At 43.1% G+C, this 22,838-nt stretch overlaps 1 protein-coding gene across 1 annotated transcript in view; it reads left to right on the top strand.

Moving 5' to 3' along the window:
• The window catches only part of cacng2a (calcium channel, voltage-dependent, gamma subunit 2a), a 74,231-nt gene that overhangs the window by 47,873 nt on the left and 3,520 nt on the right, over positions 1-22,838 (top strand). The window contains exon 2 of the mRNA XM_074655888.1: positions 3,139-3,222. Coding sequence (XP_074511989.1) covers positions 3,139-3,222 — 84 coding nt within the window. The remainder of the gene's footprint in view (positions 1-3,138; positions 3,223-22,838) is intronic.

Below are 22,838 nucleotides of genomic sequence, written 5' to 3' on the forward strand. Positions count from 1 at the left end.
GTTGCGGGCAGATAAGCAGTCGGTTTACTTCCGTTAGTGGCTAGAAGGGAACCAGCAAACTGGGGAAACTCTGGTGAGATTGTTAAGGTTAGGCATTGACCTTGAATAGTTAAGGTTAGGCATTGACCTCGAATAGTTAAGGTTATTACCTTGAATACTTAAGGTTAGGCATTGACCTTGAATAGTTAAGGTTAGGATAGGTCGTCGGGCAGCGAGTCTTACGAGTTCTTGCAGCTCTCAGATCAGATTTCGCAAATTAGCGGGCTCCCTTCTACACACGACCTTTACTTTCTCCGTGTTGGTTGACGTGGGGGAGCGGCGCTTCTCACAACATACGTGCATTCACAGGCAGGCATAAGAAAACAGCACACACACAAAGATAATGTGAAACCCCTTTCCTCCAGATGCTACTGTTTTACAGATTGACTGTACTGGCTGTGACCTGGAGCACATATCACGTGACCTCTGTTTTAAGTATGCACATTTACGTATATGCGATCCAATGACAACTGCGCACATAGTGTAGTTTAGCAGAGAAAAGACCGTATTTGGGACATCCTACAGATGAAATACTCCTCCGAAAGCTGTAACCTTCAGAATTGAGGGTGGCGATGCACTGTGAGTACATTCCTGTATATTACTTGTATTGCTGTTGCTCAGTTCTCCTTGAATTCAAGTTACAATAAACCTCCAGCTTAAGACATCAGCGGTCTCTGTTGCTTCTTCAGCCTCCAATTAATCTGCTCACAAGATTTCAAGCACACTGTACGGACTGCTATGTAAGCCCATCCGTGTGAATATGCGACGCTCAGAGCTAGTGACGTAGAATAAAAAGGGGAGAAACACTCAAACAAACACATGGATTTCAACCAAGAGAACATTGTTCGAGACCCAAAGTGTTATTGACTTATTTTGAAATTAATGTTAGTGACATTTTGATGCTTTTACCATACTTCCGTTACGTTGTTTACGTACTTATTTTAAGCCAAACCGTAATGTTTTCCCTAAACCTAACTAAGTAGTTTTGTTGCCTAAACATAACCATGACCGTTTCACAGTAACGATGTGGCATTAAATGAAAGCCGTTTCACAACGTTAACCCAAGCTTAAAATGCGTCATCATGACACACAGAATGTCCATAAAATGTTGTGCTATTTATACGCCTTCCCATGAGATCAGATAGTTCATGCAGAGGTTCCCACACGCACCACTAAAGAATTGTTGTACAGATGTTTCTGTTATTATGCACATATATATTCAATTTACACATAAAAAACCTGAGTGGAAACATCGTAAATTCAAAACAGAAAGCTGAAAGAAATCACAAAAAAAGTTTTTACGCTTGGATAAAGTGGAAAAGTTGCTGTATCTATAAAAACAAAGTGCAATGGACAAGGATGCCGCACATGAAGCATGTGACTTAAACTTCCTCTAAAAAGAGGAAAACATCAGATCTGTATAGAGCGATGTAGTCTTCTTCAAATGAATACATGACACAAAAAGAAATTTCATTTTTCCATCATGTTTTCAACCCTTTGAGGTTTGACAGATCACCCAACAGCAGTGGATGGAAACGTACATTAATTCTCATTTTCTTTTACTGATTTTCTGGAAATTCTGTTAAAATTTGTGCCACATTTGGATGTAAACTTGCTAAATGACATTGAGACAATCAAAACAAACATCTAAATCCATCCGTCCTGAGCTGAGTCTCTGAACAGACAGCGGCGGCCAACCCGCAGGTTGCTCCGGCACCAATACTGCAGGCAGGTGGGAGAGCAGACCGAGGACGCTTTGATGGCTCTCTTTTTTCCAGGTGACACTCTGTCTAATGTCTGAGTGGTCATCACCGGGGGGTACCTCTCTTTCTGCTGCATGTGGGCCGTTCACAAAGTAATAACCGCACCCCGCTGCGCCCATCATGCCTCACTGCCAAAACCTCCTCGGCAACACCTGGCACCATGGTAACCAACACCTGTTCACCTAATTAGAGGGACACTGGAGGGAGAGGAGATGAAGAAGTTAATGAAACGCTAATCTGGTCCAATCAAACGCCCAGGCATCTGCAACAGCAGGTCGCCGTAATGGCCGCCTTATGGGCGCCTCCCCCGCCACGCCACCTTGAGTGACCTCATCAATGCCAAAACTCCGCTGAGAGGCTGCAAATAGAGGGTGAGCAGACAGGAGGAAGTGGGAGGGAGAGGGATGCCGGCATGCTGCTTCCTGGATGGACAGAGTAGCTGGACGGCGCCAAAAGAACGAGCATTAAGAGATGAGGTTCCCCGTGCACAGCATGCTGGAGCGGTTCCAGGTCGCACCAGCTGTGCCGCTCTTGTTTACAAGCCGCCACCTGCTGCCAGAGAGGCCTGGTGTTCAGGTCTGCTTTCTGAAGAGCATCTTCTGGTCTGTGTGAGAGCCATGAGCAGAGGAAACGGTCCTCTATGAACTCTTCTCACACTATCTAGTAACTGGATAACCTGTTCTCACTCCCATCACGTCAAATACCGCCGTTTGGTCAGTGACCCTCGGCACCAGAAACCAACGCACGGAGGCCCGCTTTAGCGACAGTACGTGATGAACCGGGCTTTCAACTAACTCCAATGTAAACCCACTCGTGGTGTTAATCGACGGTCGGAGCAGGTGACGTAGTATTAATACTGTGAGAGTCTGCTCAGGGCGGTGGGGAGCGGAGGTGGATGGGTCAAACAAACACAAGACTTTCAACCAGGAGACCGCTAAACGTAAACTAACTGTAACGACTTATTTGGTCACGTCAGTCGTTAGTCATGTGACTCGTCAGTATCGTCAGTCCTGTGAGTCACGTGGAGTCGCTTGTCAGAGATATTAACGTCAACCATGACCGTTTCCTAACCCTAACTAAGTGGTTGTGTTGCCTAAACCTAACTTCCTGTGAAAATGGAAGTTTATTTTGAAATGACACGATGCATTTAACGAGCATATATTGACACGCCGTCCCTGGTCCGTCCAAAAGTAACGCCAGAGGGGTACCCTGTGCGTCGGTCTCCGATGCCGAGGGACGCTGTCCAAGCGGTGAAATTTGACGAGTTTGCGGTTCGTCTTGTTGGTGTCTTCTTGTATTAACTCCTCTAAACTCTGTTTCTGTCTTTCTCCAACAGGAAACCTCAAAGGGATGTGTAAACAGATAGACCACTTTCCTGAGGAAACGGATTACGAAGCGGACCCATCTGAGTACTTCTTACGTGAGTATCTTTTCTTTCCACAGAGAGAAATCCTCTTTGCACATTAGATTGATTGCTTCTCAAGTGTTTGAGGATAAATCACATCATGTTCTCTGGACATAATATTTTAAAATCTGTCCCACTTCCTGCTCTGTCTCAGACTGGAGCGCGGTGCCAGTAACTGCTCTTGGCCCGCGTGTCACTGCTGTCTCTGCCTGCTTTTAGCACGAGGCCGGTCGGCCAGGCTGAGTCCTGCTGCCAAGCAGCTCGTCTGTTTTTACTGCTTGGCTGTGTGTAACATAACGTGCAGTGTTACAGTCGGCTGTGTACCCTGTAAACACAGCCCATTGATTTCTGCTCCCTTTCCCTTTGTGCAAGCGAGACAGAGATGCTTGTCCAACTCATTTGCCTGCTAATCCTAAAAATCACAACAATGACTCGGAGCTTGTGATGTACTGTTAGTGTCGTTAGCTCAATACTCTCTTCTGATTGGCCAATTTATGCGTTTGAGACGCTTATTTGTGAATTACAGACTACTGAAGTCAACAAGTTAAACAGCAACATCTTGTGCTAAAACTGAAAGTATCTAGTATTGCTTTTAATGTAGTTATAATGGTGATCTTACATGTGTTTATTACAGCGCTCCGCTGTTGTGCAACTTTCAGTAATACAGAAAACATTAAGTAACCAATTATAAATACTTTAAATAGTGTTTTATGTGCACACTAAATCCGTTAATCTATTTTCACTTCAGCAGATTTTAATTTAGTTTTCTTTTTGGAAGGACAATAACTGAAGTGTTGCCGTTTTGCTGCTCTGGTCCAATCAGGAGGATTTTCTTTCCCTCTTTGTTGTGAAGCAACAATCTGTTAAAGCAGCTTTGATGGAGAAACTCTTTTGGAGAGCATCACTGCTTATTTCCTCAGGCACATGTGACACAGTAGTCGTGTACAAGTAAGGGATTACAATCATTAAAGTAACAGTTTGTGGGGTCGTTTGTTCGCTGTCTTATTGGGAGTTTGAGGGTGGGTTGATATCATTTTGGTCTGTGCTCAGTGGAGAGACGGATGCCGAACGCGTTAGCTTGGACAGAAAAGGAGAAATGAGACTGTAAAGTTGTCTTAATTACATGTTGTGTTTTCTTAGCTGGCTTGCTAATGTTAGCCATCATGCAATCAGGAATTCCCAGCCCGTTCTCATTCCCAGGGCGTCAAATACCGACACCCTGTCACAGCCGCCGTTCGATACCGCCGCACAAGACACCCTTTAGCGCCATATGCGATGCACCAGGCTTTCCATTAACTACAATGTACACCCATCCACAGCAACAGTAAATGCACAGGGAAAGTGCTGTGGTGACGTAGTTTAAAGAGCAGAAGTAACACACAGGGCGGGAGCGGAGATGGATATGTCCAATAAACACAAGGCGTTTATCCAGGAGACCGCTGTTCGTGTCCCATGTGTGAAGTTTCACTTCACAATCAGCTGCTTGAGGTCAAATCACATTTTCACTGTAAAAACTTAGTAGTTTTAAGCCCAACCATGTTGTTTTTTCTTGTTGCCTGAACCTAAGCAGGTGTTTCTGCAACCGAAAAGAGACGCCGAGGGATCTGACAAAGTGTCAGTATGTGACGAGTTGGGATGAGAACGTGTTTTTAATAGTAATACATAATGGGAAATTGGTTACATGTTTTTTCAAGTAACTTGAAACACAGATTATAAAATGGATTTCTTTGGTATATTTGATAAAATGCCACATTAACTTTAGTCCCTGCTGATCCCTGATGTGGCTCCTCCTCCTCCTCTTCCTCCTTCCCCTCCTCCTCCTCGCTGCAGCCTGCAGTGGTTTGAAACTAGAAGTCAGAAAGTGTCCGTCTCCTCGTCTCCATCGGCGGGGACAGTAATTGAGGCCTCTCAGAGAGCCGAGCAGTGCGTGACAGTGCTGGAGATTAAGCCCAGCCAATTAGGCTGTGTTTGACTTAGCGCTCTGAGCGGTTGTTCCCGTCCATATGTGCCAGAGAGGACGGTTATGATAACAGCTCTGGTAATGATTCTAACAATGCCCGAGCCCTGGCGAAGGCAGATCTGTCTTTCTAAAGAGGCGTCTCTCAGGCTGGGGATGACAGGGTCACGGGGTAGAGTAGCCTTGCTCGGGCCCTCGGACCACCGACGCTCGTCTACATGCGTGTGTGTGTGTGTGTGTGTGTGTGTGTGTTAACCTCTTCCCAGGCTGTGATTGGAGGAGAAGGCCGCAGTGCTCCCAGTGGCTTGCCAATTAGGACACTCACATCCATAAATATTTCAGCCTCCTTCTTATATAGGTCAGGCCTCTCTCGATCGCTGTCTCTCACACCCGGAATATTTCCTGTCAGGAGTTCCTGTTGGCATCTCTCTGGATTGAAAGAGCATTAAGCTGTTTATAAGGGTGCATGAAGAGGTCACAGAGGTCACCGTGGTGGGTGTCTCCGTATTAAACCCCTGTGATGTATTTTTTATATCTGCCCATTTCCATTTCATGGACGCACACCTGGTATTTCCATAATGCGGAGTTTCACGGCGCCTCTGGGCGGTCAAAGACAGAGAGAAGCTGCCTCTGCTCACACAGGAGGAGGGTGTGGGGGGGGGGTTGTTATGCAACAGACATATGATGTCACTTCAGGTGAAGGCCCCGGTGGAAGTGACATCACCGGGGAGCTCGCCGGTCCAAAAAATCAAGGGGACACAGCGGTGATGTCATCACACAGCATAGAGAGGAGGAGAGAGGACACACAAATCTGACTATATTCTGCTAAACATGCACCCCCGCTTCATCAAACACACACTGATGTGCCGTCACACACACACACACACACACACATATATCAGTATTTTCTGTGTGTGTGTGTGTGTGTTCCGTGAGCTCTCCCAATAGCAAGGCGGTTTGCACATCCACACGGGGTTATATAAGCCAGCTGAGGCACACTAAAGCGCCAGTGGGTTTTTAGATCATGCCGTGTCGGAGCTCCCATCATCCACTGCTCTACTGGGCGCTAAGCAGCTGAGGGAGAAGAAAGAGGGGAAGAAAACGCCCCGTTATGCAAGCTACTAATGCTAAACTGGAGGACATCAATTCACTGTAACATAGAGGGGAGTGAGTACATGTGAGGGGAGGAGGGATGTGTGTGTCTGACTACTATAGTATGGATGCTGGTGTGTTTATCATCAACTATTTTGATAATCCACAATTTTTTAAAACTGGTTCCAGCTGCTTTCGCCTGATTTATGTGAGAATAAATTACGGTTTTGGACTGTTGGTCAGATTAATTCACCTCCTGCTTTAGGAAATTGTGACAATTTCGAGATCAATTTCAAAATTGAGAAAATAATCCGTACAATAAGATTCATCGATATAAAAAATAATTGTTAGTGGCAGTCCCCCATACATTATGTGCTGCAAGGTATTCTCATAAGTATGATATCTTACAAAAAAAGTTCATCCTCATTTTTCATGCGTTTTCCTACGAATGTCCAGCAGCACGTGTCAATTTCCTCTTGTTACACGCATACAGTCTTTTAAAAATAAACTTCTGTCTACAGAGGAAACAACTTCCTTATGTTGAGGGCAATACATCTACTTGGTTAGGTTTAGGAAAAGATCGTGGTTTGGGTTAAAATAACGCTGGGAGTGGCGTTACTTAAGTACGTAACTTAAGTGACGAATAAATCAAAGTTGAGTTCTGGTTGCACGCGGGACACGAACGCGTGTTTTTATATCCACCCATCCACCCTGACCTCCTCCCTATACGCGGTGTTCGCCGCTATTTATATTTCCTGCCGCGTGATTAAGTACTTGAATGGATTTCGTGGGATATGTATGAAATTACAGTGTATTACTTTTTGTAGGTATAGCTACAAACAAAGACTGAGACCAGTCATGCGCGCTCTAAACTAGTGCTGCAACTAATGATTATTCTCATTATAGACCAATTGTTTAGTATCTGAAGAATGCCCATCACAACTTCCCAGAGTCCAAGGTGACGTCTTCAAATGTCTTGTTTTGTCTGACCAATAGTCCGAAACCTAAATCTATTCACTTTACAAAGATATAAAGCAGAAAATGCTCCCATTTGAGAAGCAGGAACCAGAGGATATTTGGCAATTTTTCACTTTTTTCCTCGAAAAATGACTGAGATTAATCGATTATCAAAATACATGACAATCATTTTTATAGCTGTAAAATAAAAACCTTCTGCAGGAATCTCTTCCATCATCTCACTGCTGATTCATTTATTGCACCTTGTTGTTATATGGTTTTTATTAAGGCTTGTGTGGGTTTCTTTCACTCCTGGCTGCTTCAGGCTGCATATTTGCTTGTTGTCAGATCACAAAGTACTTTGTGTTTCTCACCCAGCAGCCCCCAATCCTGCAGTGTGTCCCACTTCCATACTATAAACTATACTCTGATGCAGTATCTGGGCCATTTTTTAACCCTCTCAATTAACTTTCTTATGAACTTTCCCGGGGGTTTCTGCCCCCAAGCCGGCGTTAATCTCTGCCCCTGGTGTTTGCATGAGAGTATTCGCTGACATTGATGACAGAAGGGCAGGCCTGTCACAGCCTGTGTCACCCTGAGGCCTCGCGGCAGACTGGACGCTGGCCTCAACTGGCTTTGGCGTCGCCCGATAAAATCAATGGGTCTGGAGCAGGACACGCAGGGGCTTGTAGGGCAGAGCAGGGGGCGGCTGCAACGCTGGCCTGTCGACCACTGCCGAGTCTATGGTTTGTAAACAAGAGTGTGTGTGTGGGGCTCGCCGGAGGGCTTTAATGTGATCACATGACCTGAGATGGGGTTGTCAGACGGGTAGATAATATATTAATACAAGGCGAAGGAGTTAACATCCAGCTCGTGCCCCTGTGTGTCGCGGTGACATTGAGCATCCTGTTCCTCGAGCCGTATCCAAGACAACAAATAAGGAATCCATCGACTGATACATAAAACACACAGACTATAAATTAAAAGCCAATCATTTTCGTCCTGGTTGACCGAGTGAGTGCTAGCACTCTAACTTTATATCTTATTAACGGGGAATATAGAGAGACGGTGCAGCTTGTAAAACACAGAGGTGAGAGAGTGTGTCCTCATATTAAAGCGAGATTAGAATACGCAGCGTTGGACTGTCACCGGGGCGTCATCAAGCGACGGCTGCACCCTCAGATCAGCTTTACATGGACACATTTATTCAGTAACAGAATTCCCTCCGCTGTGAGACAAAACAGCTAATTAGATGCTTGTGTCCTTTTTTTATCTCCAAACATAAAGCAGTCAGCTTTGACCGTTTGTGCAAAACATATGAAAATTAGAAGAGTTTTAGCGTCGCAAGCCGGAAGGGAAGCTCATCCTCACACAATCAAAAGCAAAAAGACCTCCAGCTGATTCAACATAAAGAAAAAACAACTGATGTACACAGTATATTCTGTGTGAGACACATCGTGGAAATGTGCTTTGTGTGTATATTTCTAGATCGCAGACCAGTGGTGGAAAGTACATTTATTACACGGCTTTGTTGAATACTCGATTCTGATTGGTCAATCACAGCGTTCTGCAGTCTGTTATTGCTTTATAACAGACCGTTGCTATGTATAACAGACCGTTTCTATGGGCGCAGTCTTGATCTCGGATTCTGTCGGACCATTTTTGTGTCAAATTGTTGATTTCTTAAGTAAGTAGCCGTGTAATAAGCGGGATAATGTACAGCTAGCGGGTCATTGTTGTGAAATAAACCCCTTCAGGGCGATCTTGCAATGACAATAACCGACTCGCCGTACATTATCCCTCACTTACTCTAGTGCTAAATACAACTGTGAGGCGCTTTACTTGAGTATTCACATTTTCTGCTACTTTACACCGCCCTGTGGCGTTCACTGCCCCACTGATGTGTGGTGTTTGACCACGCTGAGCTCTGGCTGCCACGCAGACGTTCAGGCGTGATCTGTGGGGACATCAGCAGAGGACTGGAGGGTAATTACTGTAATTGAAATGTGTTCTGTGGGGGGAACTTTAATTGTCGGAGCGGGTCTGTCATGTGAAGTGATTTCAGTGTGAGGAAGCTCTTTAACTGTCTTCCACTGACCCGGCTGTGTGTTACGTTAATATGACAGAGCAGTGCTTGGTGGGAGGACTGGACTCTAATAGTGTAGCTGTGTCTATGTGTGGGGATCATCCATTCACGTCCAGTGGTGGAAGAAGTATTCAGATCCTTTACTTCAGTAAAAGTACTAATACCAGAGGTGGGACCAAATCATTGTTTTGCAAGTCAAGTCTTTGCACTCCTTCCCCAAGTCCTAAACTTTGAGTTTTGAGTTCTAAACAAGTCCTAATGCGCTCTTCACCCAATTTAATCCCATTTTTGTCTCTGTCTGTAATTTTCGACCCACGCGTTTTGCATACGTCAGTTAGTGTTATTGACCACCATATATTTTTTGTACACAAACGAAATATCTTTGATATAATTTTTTTCCAACTGGCGCTCAGCAACGTAACATTCATGGTTCTCTCCTGCAACTTGGTTGGATGCTGTTGGATTATTCAAACACAGTGTATCTGAGCAATTTAGGCCCTGTTCAGACCTGGTATTGACACGCGTCCTCAGTGATCGGATCACAAGTGGACAGGTGTGAATGCACTCAAGACGCATTGAGGACGTATTGAGATCCGATCACTCTGACCACATTCAGAGGCTGGGCCACATATGACCACATTCTTTTAGCAGTGTGTACGCCAATGTGTACTGGGCCACATTGAAGGACCGCCCACTCAACTGACATCCCGCTAGGATCTGCGGGGCCTCTGCGCTCTTCATTTTAACAGACCGGCAGACGTGAACGCTCGTCTGTGGCCCTGTTCAAACCTGGCATTAACATACGTCCTGAGTGATCAGATCACAAGTCGACAGCTCTATGTACGACTGTTCACACATGGCATTAGAATGATGTACACACTGCTAAAAGAATGTGGTCATATGTGGCCCAGACCACCTCTGAATGTGGTCTGAGCGATCGGATCTCAATGCATCCTCAATGCGTCTTGAGTGCATTCATACCTATACTTGGGCCCTGTTCAGACCTGGTATTAACATGCATCCTGAGTGATCTGATCACAAGTGGACAGCTCCATGGAGGTCTGGATTAATATCACTGCTGCATTAATGTTATGTTGCATTTTAACTCCTTTCTATCCTGTTGGCTAGTTTAATCTACAGCAATGCATCATGGTCTATAAGATTATCATATGTTTGTAGCGCCGCTGTCCTGTGAGAACCACGTATCTTTAAAAAGTCAGAAAAACAGCATGTTTTCAGCTTTCTGACGATGCATTTCCCAGCTGATCCGAGAGGCATTTTAAAGAGTTTATTTAGCTTAAGAAGGAGGAGGATTTACTCAACACATAAAGGAACACTTCATCCTTCAGTTTATCACAAACATTCAACATCAACACATCTGGAGATACCTGGTTTTAACTGGACAGGAAGGGGATAAACAACTGTAATCTGAAAAGTAACTAAAGCTGTTAGATAAATGTAGTGGAGTAAAAAGTACAATATTTGCCTCTGTGGAGTAGAAGTATAAAGTATAAAGTAGCAGAAAATGTAAATACTCTAGTAAAGTACAAGTACCTACAATTTTATACTTGAGTAAATTTACTTTGTTACATTCCACCACATCTTTACATTTGCAGGCTGGTGTGAAGTGTGCTGATTTCAGATCTTTAACAGTCTCCCATGATAAACACAGAGACTAGAACTGAGAGATTTATCATTTGTGAAGGGAAAGTTTGAATCTTGTTTCTCTTTTCTCTTTGATTTCTGTTTGTTTGAAGGCATCCTGCAGCTTCCACAAATATAAAAAAGAACACAAGTCAGACAAATCAAGTGGTTATGCTCCAAAGCTTCAGTCTTTTAAGTACGAAATTCCCTCTTTGTGTTTTTATCCCTCTGCCGGGACTGTTTTTATGGCCGTTACGTTCTGTGATGCTTTTGATCATCTCTGATCGTGACGTATCATTCAGTTCAGGATGAAGTCTGTTAACAACATCTGCATTGAATTTAGGCTGGAGAGGTTTATAGTGGGAGGATTTTTATGTTTTTAAAAAGGAACTCTGGACGTGAAATAGCCTTGAACTTTGTATGTTTTGAGTGGATTGGCTCAATCAAACACTTGCAGAGAAATTACTGTCTTCACCATGAAAACTTTTTCAAACAGCGATTGATGGCTACAAACTTTTACAGATAAACGACACCATATAATAACTGGTCTACCGCAACAAACTAATTATAAATTAATCTGTTGATTCTTTTTTCCATTAATCGTTTAGTCAATAAGATGTAAAAATGTATTTTTTTTTTATTCATATGGCTTGTTTTTTCCATCCAACAGTCCAAAACTCAAATATACTAATTCATTCTCATAGAGGACTAAAAAAAAAGGAAATACTCATATGTGAGAAGTTAATTTTTGGCGCTTTTTCTTAAAGAGATTACTTAAAGGTCACCTATTATGCAAAATGCACTTTTCCATGTCTTTTAAACATCAATATCTGTCCCCAGTGTGTCTACAGGCCACCATAGTATCATAAAAGACCATCCTCTCTCTTTTTCTCCTGCTCCGTTTGTCCGGAAATGGGTGCAGAAAAAAAAATCGCTTTTTTTCCTTCTCTTCTGACGTCATTAGAGAAATGCAAGCCATGTAAGGGTTTCCTGGTCGAACCAGAGAGAACCTTCAGTAGCTGACCCCGCCCCACAGCACGTCACTGTCTCTCCTCCTCAACCTAACTTGAGCAAAGTCTGCAAGAACCAGCAGAACAGGCTTCATGTACTCCCATCATCTAAATATAACATGTTCTTTCACAAAGGCTTTATGTAATTACACTGTTTAAACAGATGATATTTATATATTATATATATTTGATGTCATGCATGTAGCAGAGTACAGGTAGTAAATAGTGACTTGTAAGCAACACAACACATTTCTGTTTCACAGTCAAACTTTATTTGAGTTGACAGATGACAATATTAATTATTCACAGCATTTGTAATCATCTCACCTGTTAGTTAGTTATGTTAACATGGTACAGGAGAAAGTCTTTCAGCTCTGGTAAACTATGGTAAGCTAAGCTCCGGTGGTCTGTAGTCATGGTAACACAGAGACAGCTACTACTGTAAATAATATACCATTACTCTGATCTTCCATACATTTATCTTTTAGCAGAAATAATGAACTGACTACTGTTTCACATCTTCTATTTTCCACCCTGATGGTCGCTGTGTTTACACACCGTCTCATAGCGGTAGCATGTAGCTAATCCGTTAGCATGTAGCTACATGCTAACGGATTAGCTCTGTATCTCCCATCTGCTCTCAGCTGTCTGCTCTCCTCTGGGATGATTCTGTCGGTCATTTCTCACAGATGGATCTGTAAAGACAGACGTAAAACAGAGTGTGTGTTTACGGTTTACAGAGTTGATGCATGAGGTAAACACTGAGTTAACTAACAGAGCTATAAATAGTATTATTTACCTGAGAGAAACCGTCAGGAAAACCTGGAATCTGGACCGCAGATGTTCATCATGTGTCGCCGATTTCTGATCAGATTCCTCCGGTAACGTGCGCTGGGTGAAGTTTCTGGTTTATAAACTTTAAAGTGGTTTATAAACTTTATTCTGGCTGCTATCTCTCCACTCGTCTCTCGAGAGAGAGAGCTTCTCCGGGAGGGAGGGGGAGGGTGACGCTGTTGTTGTTGAGGAAGTTTGATTGACAGAAAACGCTGACCAATCAGAGCAGAGTGGGAGGAGACAGGCTGTGAATCAGTGGTTTTCAGACAGAGGCTGAATTAGGCTCTGAGGCAGGCAGACTCAGGCTGCAGTATGAGAAGAATAAAGGGTTTTTTGAACATTGCAGCATGTAAACATGTTCTAGTGCAACATTAAAATACATCTATGAACCTGGAAATGAGCATAATATGTGACCTTTAAATGATTCACCGATTATCAAAATAGACAACACATTCTCACTCCCAACTCGTCAAATACCGCCGCTTGGTCAGTGCCCCTCGGCATCGGAGACAAAGCACGGGATACCCCTCTTTGGTTACTTTTGGACGGACCAGGGACAGCGAGTCAATATATGCTCGTTACATGCATAGCGACCTTTCAAAATAAACTTCTGTTTTCACACAAAGTTAGGTTTAGGCAACACAACCACTTAGTTAGGGTTAGGAAACGCTCGTGGTTGATGTTAACTTCCCTGACTAGCGACTCACGGGACTCACGGGACTGACGATACCAACAAGTCACATGACTAACGACTGACGTGACCAAATAGGTCGTTACGTTTAGTTTCACACAGGACACTAACAGCGGTCTCCTGGTTGAAAGTCTTGTTTGTTTGACCCATCCACCTCCACTCCCGCCCGGCCTGAGCAGACTCTAACGCGATTAATACTACGTCACTTGCTCTGATCATCGATTAACACCACGGGTTGGTTTACGTTGGAGTTAGTTGAAAGCCCGGTTCGTCACGTACTGTCGCTAAAGGGTGTCTCCGTGCGTTGGTTTCTGATGCCGAGGGTCACTGACCAGACGGTCATGATGGGACTGAGAACGGGTTATCCAGTTACTAATGCACAAATGGTGACACTACTCACATGTACTATACATATGAATAAACATGCACACTGTCCTCTTTACAAAGGCGTCCAACCTCTCTCTCTCTCTCTCTCTGTCTTTCTGTCTTTCTTACTTTCTCTCTTTCATTGACAGGGTTGAGAGGAAATTAGCATTGGCTCTTAATCAGCCTCCCCCAGCCCAGAATGTGCTGATGTGCAGGACAGGGTCATGCTAATCAGGTGCCTCAGCTCCCAGGCACATTGATTTAATACTACAAACGCTTATTAATCCCCTCCACACCTCCTCCTCCTCCTCCTCTTCCTCAATACTGAGCCCTTGCATCGTCCTCGTCCTGACCAAGAGGCTGGTTGCCCCTCAACACCCTCCCTCCCATCAACCCTGGCATCAAACATCTCTGGGAGAGGCTGCGGACTGCGTTAAAATGTGTGAAACAATGTGCACCAACAAAGGAAATTAGCTTTGGTGGCTAAATTCAAAATTTGCAAGAATGCTAACGCAGCGTTCAGCCTGCATCTAAAAGCTTATGTGTCCTGACAACACACCTCGCAGGCACAATGCAGTTTGACTTTGAATTGATTAGAAAATAAATGCAAGTCTCACTCGCTGGCATTTCTAAACTGGAGCAAGACTGAGAGCCCAGATGTTCAGATTTGACGTTTTAAGACGCCTCTGGGAATTCATTAATGACTTATTTTGGGTCTCATTGTTTATATTTACACTCATTTATGTTGTCTTCATTATTTCATTTTTTGCAGTTTCTATGTTCTTTTAACTTCCAATGGATATCCGCTAATATATTTAAAATGTTCATAAAAATCACCTCAAAGTGACGGAGAACAACAGGAGTCACAATAACCAACACATTTATATAATTAAACTCAGTTTTGTGATAATATTTAAACAAGAATCATTTCAACTGTTCAGGTTTAGTGTTGAAAACAAATATTAATTGATTAGTTATTTGACAGAAAATTAATCGCAACTATTTTGATAATCCTTTGATCATTTAAGTAAACTAACTAGTTCCGACTTTTCAAATGTGAGTATTTGCTGTCCTCTATGATAGGGAATTTAGTAGGCTATATTTGGGTTTTGGACTGTTGGACAGACAAAACAAGCAGCATGAAGACGTCCCCTTGGACAGGCTGTTCTCATACAACGTTCATAGCTATACCTACGAAAAGTAATGCACTATAATTCGTATATATCCCACAAAATCAATCACGTTGTAATATTGGGTAACAAGAATCATAACTGTTCAGCCATTTAGTGTTTAAAATAGATCTGAAACTTGTTGATTAATTGATTATTTATTCGACAAAAAGATAATCGCAACTATATTTTGATAATCCATTAATCATTTAAGTAAAGTTTTTAAGCAAAAAATTGATTACATGTATTTGTTAGTGATAAAAACAGCCTTTTTCTTTGACTAGTACATTTTGCTGATAATGTACTTTTACTTAAGTCGCAGTTTGAAATCAGGACTTTTACTTGTAATGGATTACTTTTAGACTATGGTATTTCTACTTTTACTTAAGTAAAGGATCTGAGTACTTCTTCCTTTTGTCCTTAGAGTATAGCTAGAATAGAAATAGAAGAATAGAAGTAGCTTGTGAGGTTTAGTTGAACAATAACTTTAAATGCTATATTTAGATTCAGACTTAAATGCTAACGTAGATTTGACTCCGTATTTCAAGATGAATATTACATGCAGGGACTTTTCTTTAAGTCTGGTATTGAGGATGGACTTTTGCTCCCCTTTGTGTGTGTTTTTCCTGGTTGTTCTGGGAAATGAAATCGACACTGGGAGTCTCTGCTGCATTGCATGAAACTAAATATTCAAATTGTTTACTATTTGTTACTCAGGTTGCATGAGTGAAGCCACAGTGGCACTGAGGAGGACTAGCTGCTGCAGAAACCAGCCACGGGGGCCTGCACGGGTGTTGAGTCTGATTAAGTTGTTTGTCAGCCAGCGCTGAAGAGTGCCAGCGCTCGGACACCAGCCCGAGCTGATCAATACAGTACACACAGTATCTGCTCTCACCCTGTGTCTCTGGGAGCCGGTCGGCACGCATGCTGGCAGGATGATAGGACCGGGCGCCGGGCGGGGCTGACCGGCCTCCATCACTTTTTACTACAGCTCCTCCGGCCATGGTGCAGCCACCAACAGGCCGGGCGGAGCGTTCAGACACCGCCTGTGCAGACAGGAAGGAAAGGAAAAAATCATACTCAAAGTGTATAAGCAAAAACTTGTAAAAACACCTATTTTTCCATTGACCAATTTTTGTCTTTTTTAGGGGGGTACATTGGGTCTTTAGAGGGAGATAGCAGGTCAACAGTATATGCCACATAGAAGTGGTGTAGCCATTTGGTTTTAGAGGTCACATAAGTAGTTACATGTTCATTTTGAGTGATTTTGTCCAGCTGGAATAAGCAGCTTTGGAAGTTTATTTGAACCATAACTTTAAACTTTGATTCTGACTTTGATTCTTCCATCCTCTCTCTGGGTAACTCCTCGCCTCCTCCTACATGTGATTATGAAGGATCAGGGGAAACAAACACGGACAATATTCAGTGTTCTTGCTCAGTAAAACCAAAGTAGATGAGATTTCCTCCATCTGGGGGAATGTAAGCTTGTGTGCCAATTCTCATTTTGGCTACTGACAGGAAGACAACCAGTGATAGTGAAGGTAAACAGAAAAGTGCCAATCAACACGAGACAAACAGTATGAATAGAAATCAGTTAAGAGTTTGAGAAAGGATGCAATTTGCCTTCAAACATTCAGTCTCATTTGAGTTGAACTACAACTACATACAGCAGATGTTCCGGTCCTGAACAGGTATTTTTCTAGCGTTACCTGTAACCCCACAAAATAAGGTAGTTAGTAAGCTAATAACATCCCTCTTGACTTTGGAAGTAACACAATATTACTACTATCAGTAGTAAGCTAGTTAACTTACGTTAGAGCAGATAAACACATTGTTTAATCTACTCGTTACGCTTTTACTCTTGTATTGGGAAGCTCGGGAAAGGGGTTCAGCAAATGGCCAATGCTTCGCAATTCGCAACTTTCAACATGAACAAACAGAAAACATGTTAAAACGCAGCGTAATGTGTCATCAGAGCTGTTGTTGAGCCCCAGAAACACTGCGTAATTGGGTGTCACATGAATGTGGGTGTCGTGGGGGGGAAAAAACAGAAGATGCAACGCTCTCTGTGATCGTGACCTCGACCCAAATCAAAACGGCAACCTCTGTGCTGCTAATCACTGGGCTCTCTGGAGCATCCTTTCATGTGGGACGAGCTTCAGAAACACAAGACGCTGCGGAGGTCGCCGCTGTCATTAGCTATTAGCACCGAGGTCAAAGCTTTCATTTGTACGGGGTCGTTGTTTTCCAGCAGCCGGAGATTGACAGCGTTTTACCACACAGGAGCGTCGCCACGGCTCCTTTCCCGGGACTGTAGTCATCCCATCAGCCCTAATATACTTTATAATGTCACCCTGGCTGAGATCATCGACATTCACTGGCCCTCCTGTGCCGCTTACGCTGTCAAGTTGTAACATATGTACAGTTGATGAATAGCACCAAAGTTGCACCATAGATAAAGTTTCGAGAAGCTATTTTCATCTTTGAGCCTAAGTTGGTGCAAAACTACTGCAGCTCCACCTCGAACAGCTACAACAGTAAACTATGTGCATTGATGCATCAGTGTTAAAGAGGATTATCATGCTCATTTTCAGGTTCATAATTGTATTTTTGTAAACATATTATTTTTCTCCTCTTCTCCTATCTTTTAATGAGTCCAAATGTGACTTTTATTTTTTTATTATTTTATAATGATGAAAAAACAAATAAGAATTGTCAGTATTTATTAAGTCGAAGGTCCTGTGTCTTCATTTATCACATGCATAAAAAACATTTTTAGTAAATTTGTTTCAGGATAGAAATTAAATCATCACCCACTACAAGACTAAAGTTCATGAAGGCTTTTATTTGCTTTTAATTGTCATTATATCTCAATTATATCTTATTTATTTCAACCTTTAAGTTGTCACAAGCAGCTGAAACAAGTACCAAAAAAAATCACATTTCATTGTGTGAGCTTTTGTCAGATCCGTAAGAAACCTTCAATAATATGTCAGAGGTGGCTGACATTATCAGCCAAGAGCTAATGTTTAATAAAAGGTCAACATCAGCTCGATATATCAACAAATCAATATATTTGACTCCTCCCTGCTGTGCAGGACTGTTAAACACAGAGTACCATGGACCTGTTCCACAGCAGAGACTAGTCCCTGTCTATCTGTCAGCCTGTCAGTCTCTCTGCCTGCCTCCCCCCGGGGTGCTGCTGTGCTTAAACGTCCCTCCAGGCGGGATCCACAACGCTGACAGGGGCTCAGCCGAGCCTTAAAAGATGGAAAGTGAAGATGTGAAACCTCCAGAATGTGTTGATTTTAAATAGGTGGCCTCTCAGATAGAAGCAGCTTCTCTGCCTCGGGGCATAGTTATTGTCCCGTCTCCCCTCCAACTATTCCCACTGTCGGCACGGCAACAAGCTGCTCGGACACGCTGCTGTCTGAGCTTCATATGAGAACACTGACACACTCAGTAATATGCAGACATGAAACATCTGCAGCCAGGTAGAGCAGCCGAACACAGGGGCAGCAAACCTGGGCTGCAGTCGAAAAATCTTTTTTGTTTAAGAAGGTTCCTAACGGAGTGAAATGACCCGGAAGTATCTGAGTAGCAGCCATAATAAGAGCTGGTCGAATTCTCTAAATGCAAAGGAAAAGTGCTTCAATGCTTCCTTTATTATCTGCTTTAGCATAGCATACACTGGACCATCCTTTACCAAAGGAAAGGAGATAATGCCGCCCCACAATTCCTCGAGGCCGCACCATGAAAACAAACAATATGTTAATCTTGCATATTATTTTTCCCATAGTCATTTACTAATTGGGATTCATGTTGATAAATATGAGTGGACAGTGACAACCATTTCATTATACTTTATTATAAATTAAATATTTAAGTAACAAATACCTATTACATACCTATTATAACAAATAACCTATTATAATTATTACGATATCCAATCGTGTGAAGGAATCAGGCTCATAATCGGCTTGATTCTCGTGTAGTGTGTGCCCGGCATTAGTCAAATAAAAAAAGCAAAATCATGCGTTAAATGCAACATATCATGCTCATTTTCTGGTGTATACTCATATTTTGGGTGAACATGTTAACATGCTTTAATGTTCAAAAAACGTTTTACTTTTCTCATATCGATTATGCTACAGCTAGCTTTATTTGAGGGCGTGCTAAACTAACTGCTAGGCAGGTATTATGCAAATGTGTTACTTGGTGACATCACCACGTTCGGAAGAAAAGGCGGGACTTCAATCAAGGCGTTTCATGCAGTTCAGGAGCAGTGTTTCTGTGGGGGAGAGTAACTCCCTTTGCTGTGGATTTTGGACTTTGTTACCTTTTACATGCACAAAAAACTATATAACACACCAAAGGAAAGAAGAAGCACAAAAGCATAATAGATCAATTATCTTTAAAGTTTAAACAGTTTAAACCATTCCCTCATTTGTCTGTATCGGAGCCTTTCTGAGGTTTCTTAAACTTTTGAGTCACCTTGAGATCCGGCACTATTAAACAGCCCCTCTGTCAACAATCAATACATTTGGTCTGGCCCTCTATCCCTCTTATGTCTCTGCAAATGAAGCTGATGGATGAAAAAGAGCCCCGGTGCCCTCTCCCAGGTAATGTGCTGTGAGCGGCCGTGTCAATATCTTCAGGGTTAACGGGACGGAGGTCCGGACGGGGGAGGGAATTTAGGAAGAGTGATGCATTTAGAGCGGGACACAGGAGCAGGGTCAACTCTCAGGACAACTTAATATTTAATCAACTCACCCCACCGGTAACCCTAAACCCCACAATCCCCTCTGGTCGCACAAGGAGACAAGAAGGAGAGAGAGGTGGGGGGGGCGAGACGGCGCTTTATCTTTCAAATCGTCTTGTGCTTTGACTGAGTGAGAATTAAGTGAGAGAGAGAGATGGAAAGAACGAGAGAAAGAAAAGATGAGTGTCTGCAGCAGACGGAGAAAGACAGGATGGTGAATAACGGCATTAGAGTCTTCTTCATCACACAGATTGGAGCTCAGTCGCCGGGGCTGTTTCAGTCAAGGTTAAAGAAAGCGATAAGCACGTCATGATGTTGAATGATGACATGATGAACACAGGTGGGACAGGGAGCAGAGACATTGAGGTGTCGGGTCAAAAACACATTCATAAAGGTACTTCGCTAGTGATGCAAAACGCTCTTCAGCTTCCATCTTGTTATCATAAAACTGATGATGCTGTTTTTATTCAGTCAAGTTTAAAGGTTTTATACACAAATGGGAAGATAGAAAAGCTAACACATGTATTAATGACTACAATATTTATTAACTGATGTCCTGTAACCACATGTAAATAGTAAAGTACTAAATAAAAAGTGACACAAGTATGGAGGACCACGAGTGTCATGGTGAATTGATTCCAATCAGACAATAATCACAGGAATTAATAACAAATGAATATAAAACAATCAACAAATACATCATTTAAAAATAGAATAATGAATATCCAAATTAATAATTAAAAATCAAATGAAAAAATGCAGTTTTAAAAAAGAAATAAAAAACATTTATATGACACACAAGACACAACAGAGCTTTTACTTTGAAAACCACAAGCCGCAAACAAGAGGGGCTTGCTGTTTTTTCAGTGATGGATTACTAAATTCATGTTTATTGTATTTCTCTTCCACACACAAGTGGCCTCTACAGCCTGCTTTGCTTGTTATACCTGACATAAATGATCATCATATTGATTATTTATTTCTAATGACCCCGTGTTGGGGATGAAAATGTAATGTTCGTTGGGGTCATTAGAATTTAATCAATTTATCAGTTCGGGTGCATTAAAGTGTTCACTAAATGTCAAGGCAACCAGCCCATTAGAAAATGAAACATCTTGTGTAGAAACCTCATGACCATTAGAAACCATTAGATATTTCTTGTGTACAAATGAAAGGTTTTGACCTGATGAGGGCACAAGCAGAGAGGTCACAGGGTCACCAAAATCATTAGTATTCTGACCTCAGCGGGTTGACCGCAAATAACCGTCTGAAATTTCCCATCAATCTGGCCAGTAGTTGTTGAAATATTTACTCTAAACAGATTGATGTCACCGTCCTTCAGACCATTTCACATGACAAGCCTATAAATGTTTCTGAAACAGCATTTAGATCATTATGGGACACTAACATTTTCACCCAACAACACGTGATGAAGAAGTCATATAAGAAACCAATCTAGACAAGTATAATGTAGGAACTTGGGGAATGTATTTTACAGTCAAGTAGGAGAGTATTTTTAAAGGTCTTACAACACGTCTGGAGGGGATCTTTAGACCAACGTCTTGGCTTCTTATTTTCACCAAAATCACTCTTCTCATTTAATTTTCATATCTTCATATTACAACATGGCAAAGTACATGTCAGGAGCAGGTGGTGGTGGATGAATGGGTCCAATTCCAGCCCTGGAGATGGGGGTTTAAGTCCTGAAAGAGACCTGCTAATAGCATCTGCAAAAAACAAAAATGGTCTTGTCTTTTCGCCATCAGATATATTATTTAAGTGCTTGGGGTTAAAACATGAAGCTGGTGCTCCTCGAAGCTTGACCAAGCCACCAAGTTGTTTCAACAGTTTGTTGATGTGATGAATGATAAATGCACTGCGCTGCTCTTATGTGCTGCTTTTCTGCCTTAACGGACAACATACAGTATGAAGCAGCACACGGAGCCTCATGAGGCACTGGCCTCGCTGTGGTTACTGCGGAGAGAGCCCTGTGTAGGGTGAGCCATGATCCAACCAGCCGTGGCCATCGCTTGGCCGCTCTCCCACACTGCAGCTGTTGACTGCTGCCTATCAGCTCCCCTGTGGTGGGCTGAGGGTGGCTTTCCCACTGAGCCGGGCCGGGCTCCACAAAGCCTTTGGGGTGTTGTGGGGGTAGAGGATAAGTGAATCTCTGATAGAGAGAAGGGTGGTGGTGGTGGTAGTGGTGGTGGGGGATGAATGGCAGCAGGTAGGCAGGCAGATGGGCCGCCAGGAGCCCCGGCGGGTCCCTGTGGAGGTGCAGGCGGCCGAGTTCAGCACAGAGCCACCCAGCCCGGCGTCAGCACTTTGGGGAGAAGCTGGGAAAGTGCTGAGGCGGCAGCCACGTGGGGAGATGAGGTGAAGTGGTGAAAATTTAACCAGCCTGATGAAACTTTAAGTGTGCATGTTAAACAGGAGAGAGGGGGGGAGGATGGAGGGAAGTGAAAGGATGGCTGGAGGTGAAACAAATGGACAGGTTTAGGAAACAGCAACTGTCTGCTCCTCAAACTCCACTATGACTCTAATTTGACCTGACACCTGAGGGCGCGGCTCCTTTTTGACCCTGGCTTGACCTCAGAACTACCATCATATCCCTCTCCTCCAGTTTTTCCTTCTTGATAATTAGCTGCAAGGACGCTGTTTTGCTTCAAGGACGCGCGGGCTGCATCCCTCTGCACTGCGGCCCCGGCTGATATGCATGCCAGAGCCCCGTAGCACTTCTGTTGACTGCCGTTCACATGATGCTACATAAAGCAGCCAGTTAGATCGGCGGTCTGCGGAGAAGTGTGCAGAGAGAGAGAGAGAGAGAGAGAGAGAGAGAGAGAGAGGGAGAGTGAAGCGGTGTGATTACATAAGGTTGGGTAACAGGCTCACTGTGGGGATACACACTCACTAGACAGTGTTGATGGAGTCTTTCACAGGCCTGATGGGGTGTTGATTAGGATGTGCTCACACACAAGGAGCAGATGCTGAAATGGATTCTAATGTGCTTTTTTCTCTCTTTGTTTCTCTCATCCCTGCACTCACCGCTGCCATTTCCTCTCT

Source organism: Sebastes fasciatus, chromosome 13, assembly GCF_043250625.1.
Source record: "Sebastes fasciatus isolate fSebFas1 chromosome 13, fSebFas1.pri, whole genome shotgun sequence".
NCBI classification, from domain to species: domain Eukaryota; kingdom Metazoa; phylum Chordata; class Actinopteri; order Perciformes; family Sebastidae; genus Sebastes; species Sebastes fasciatus.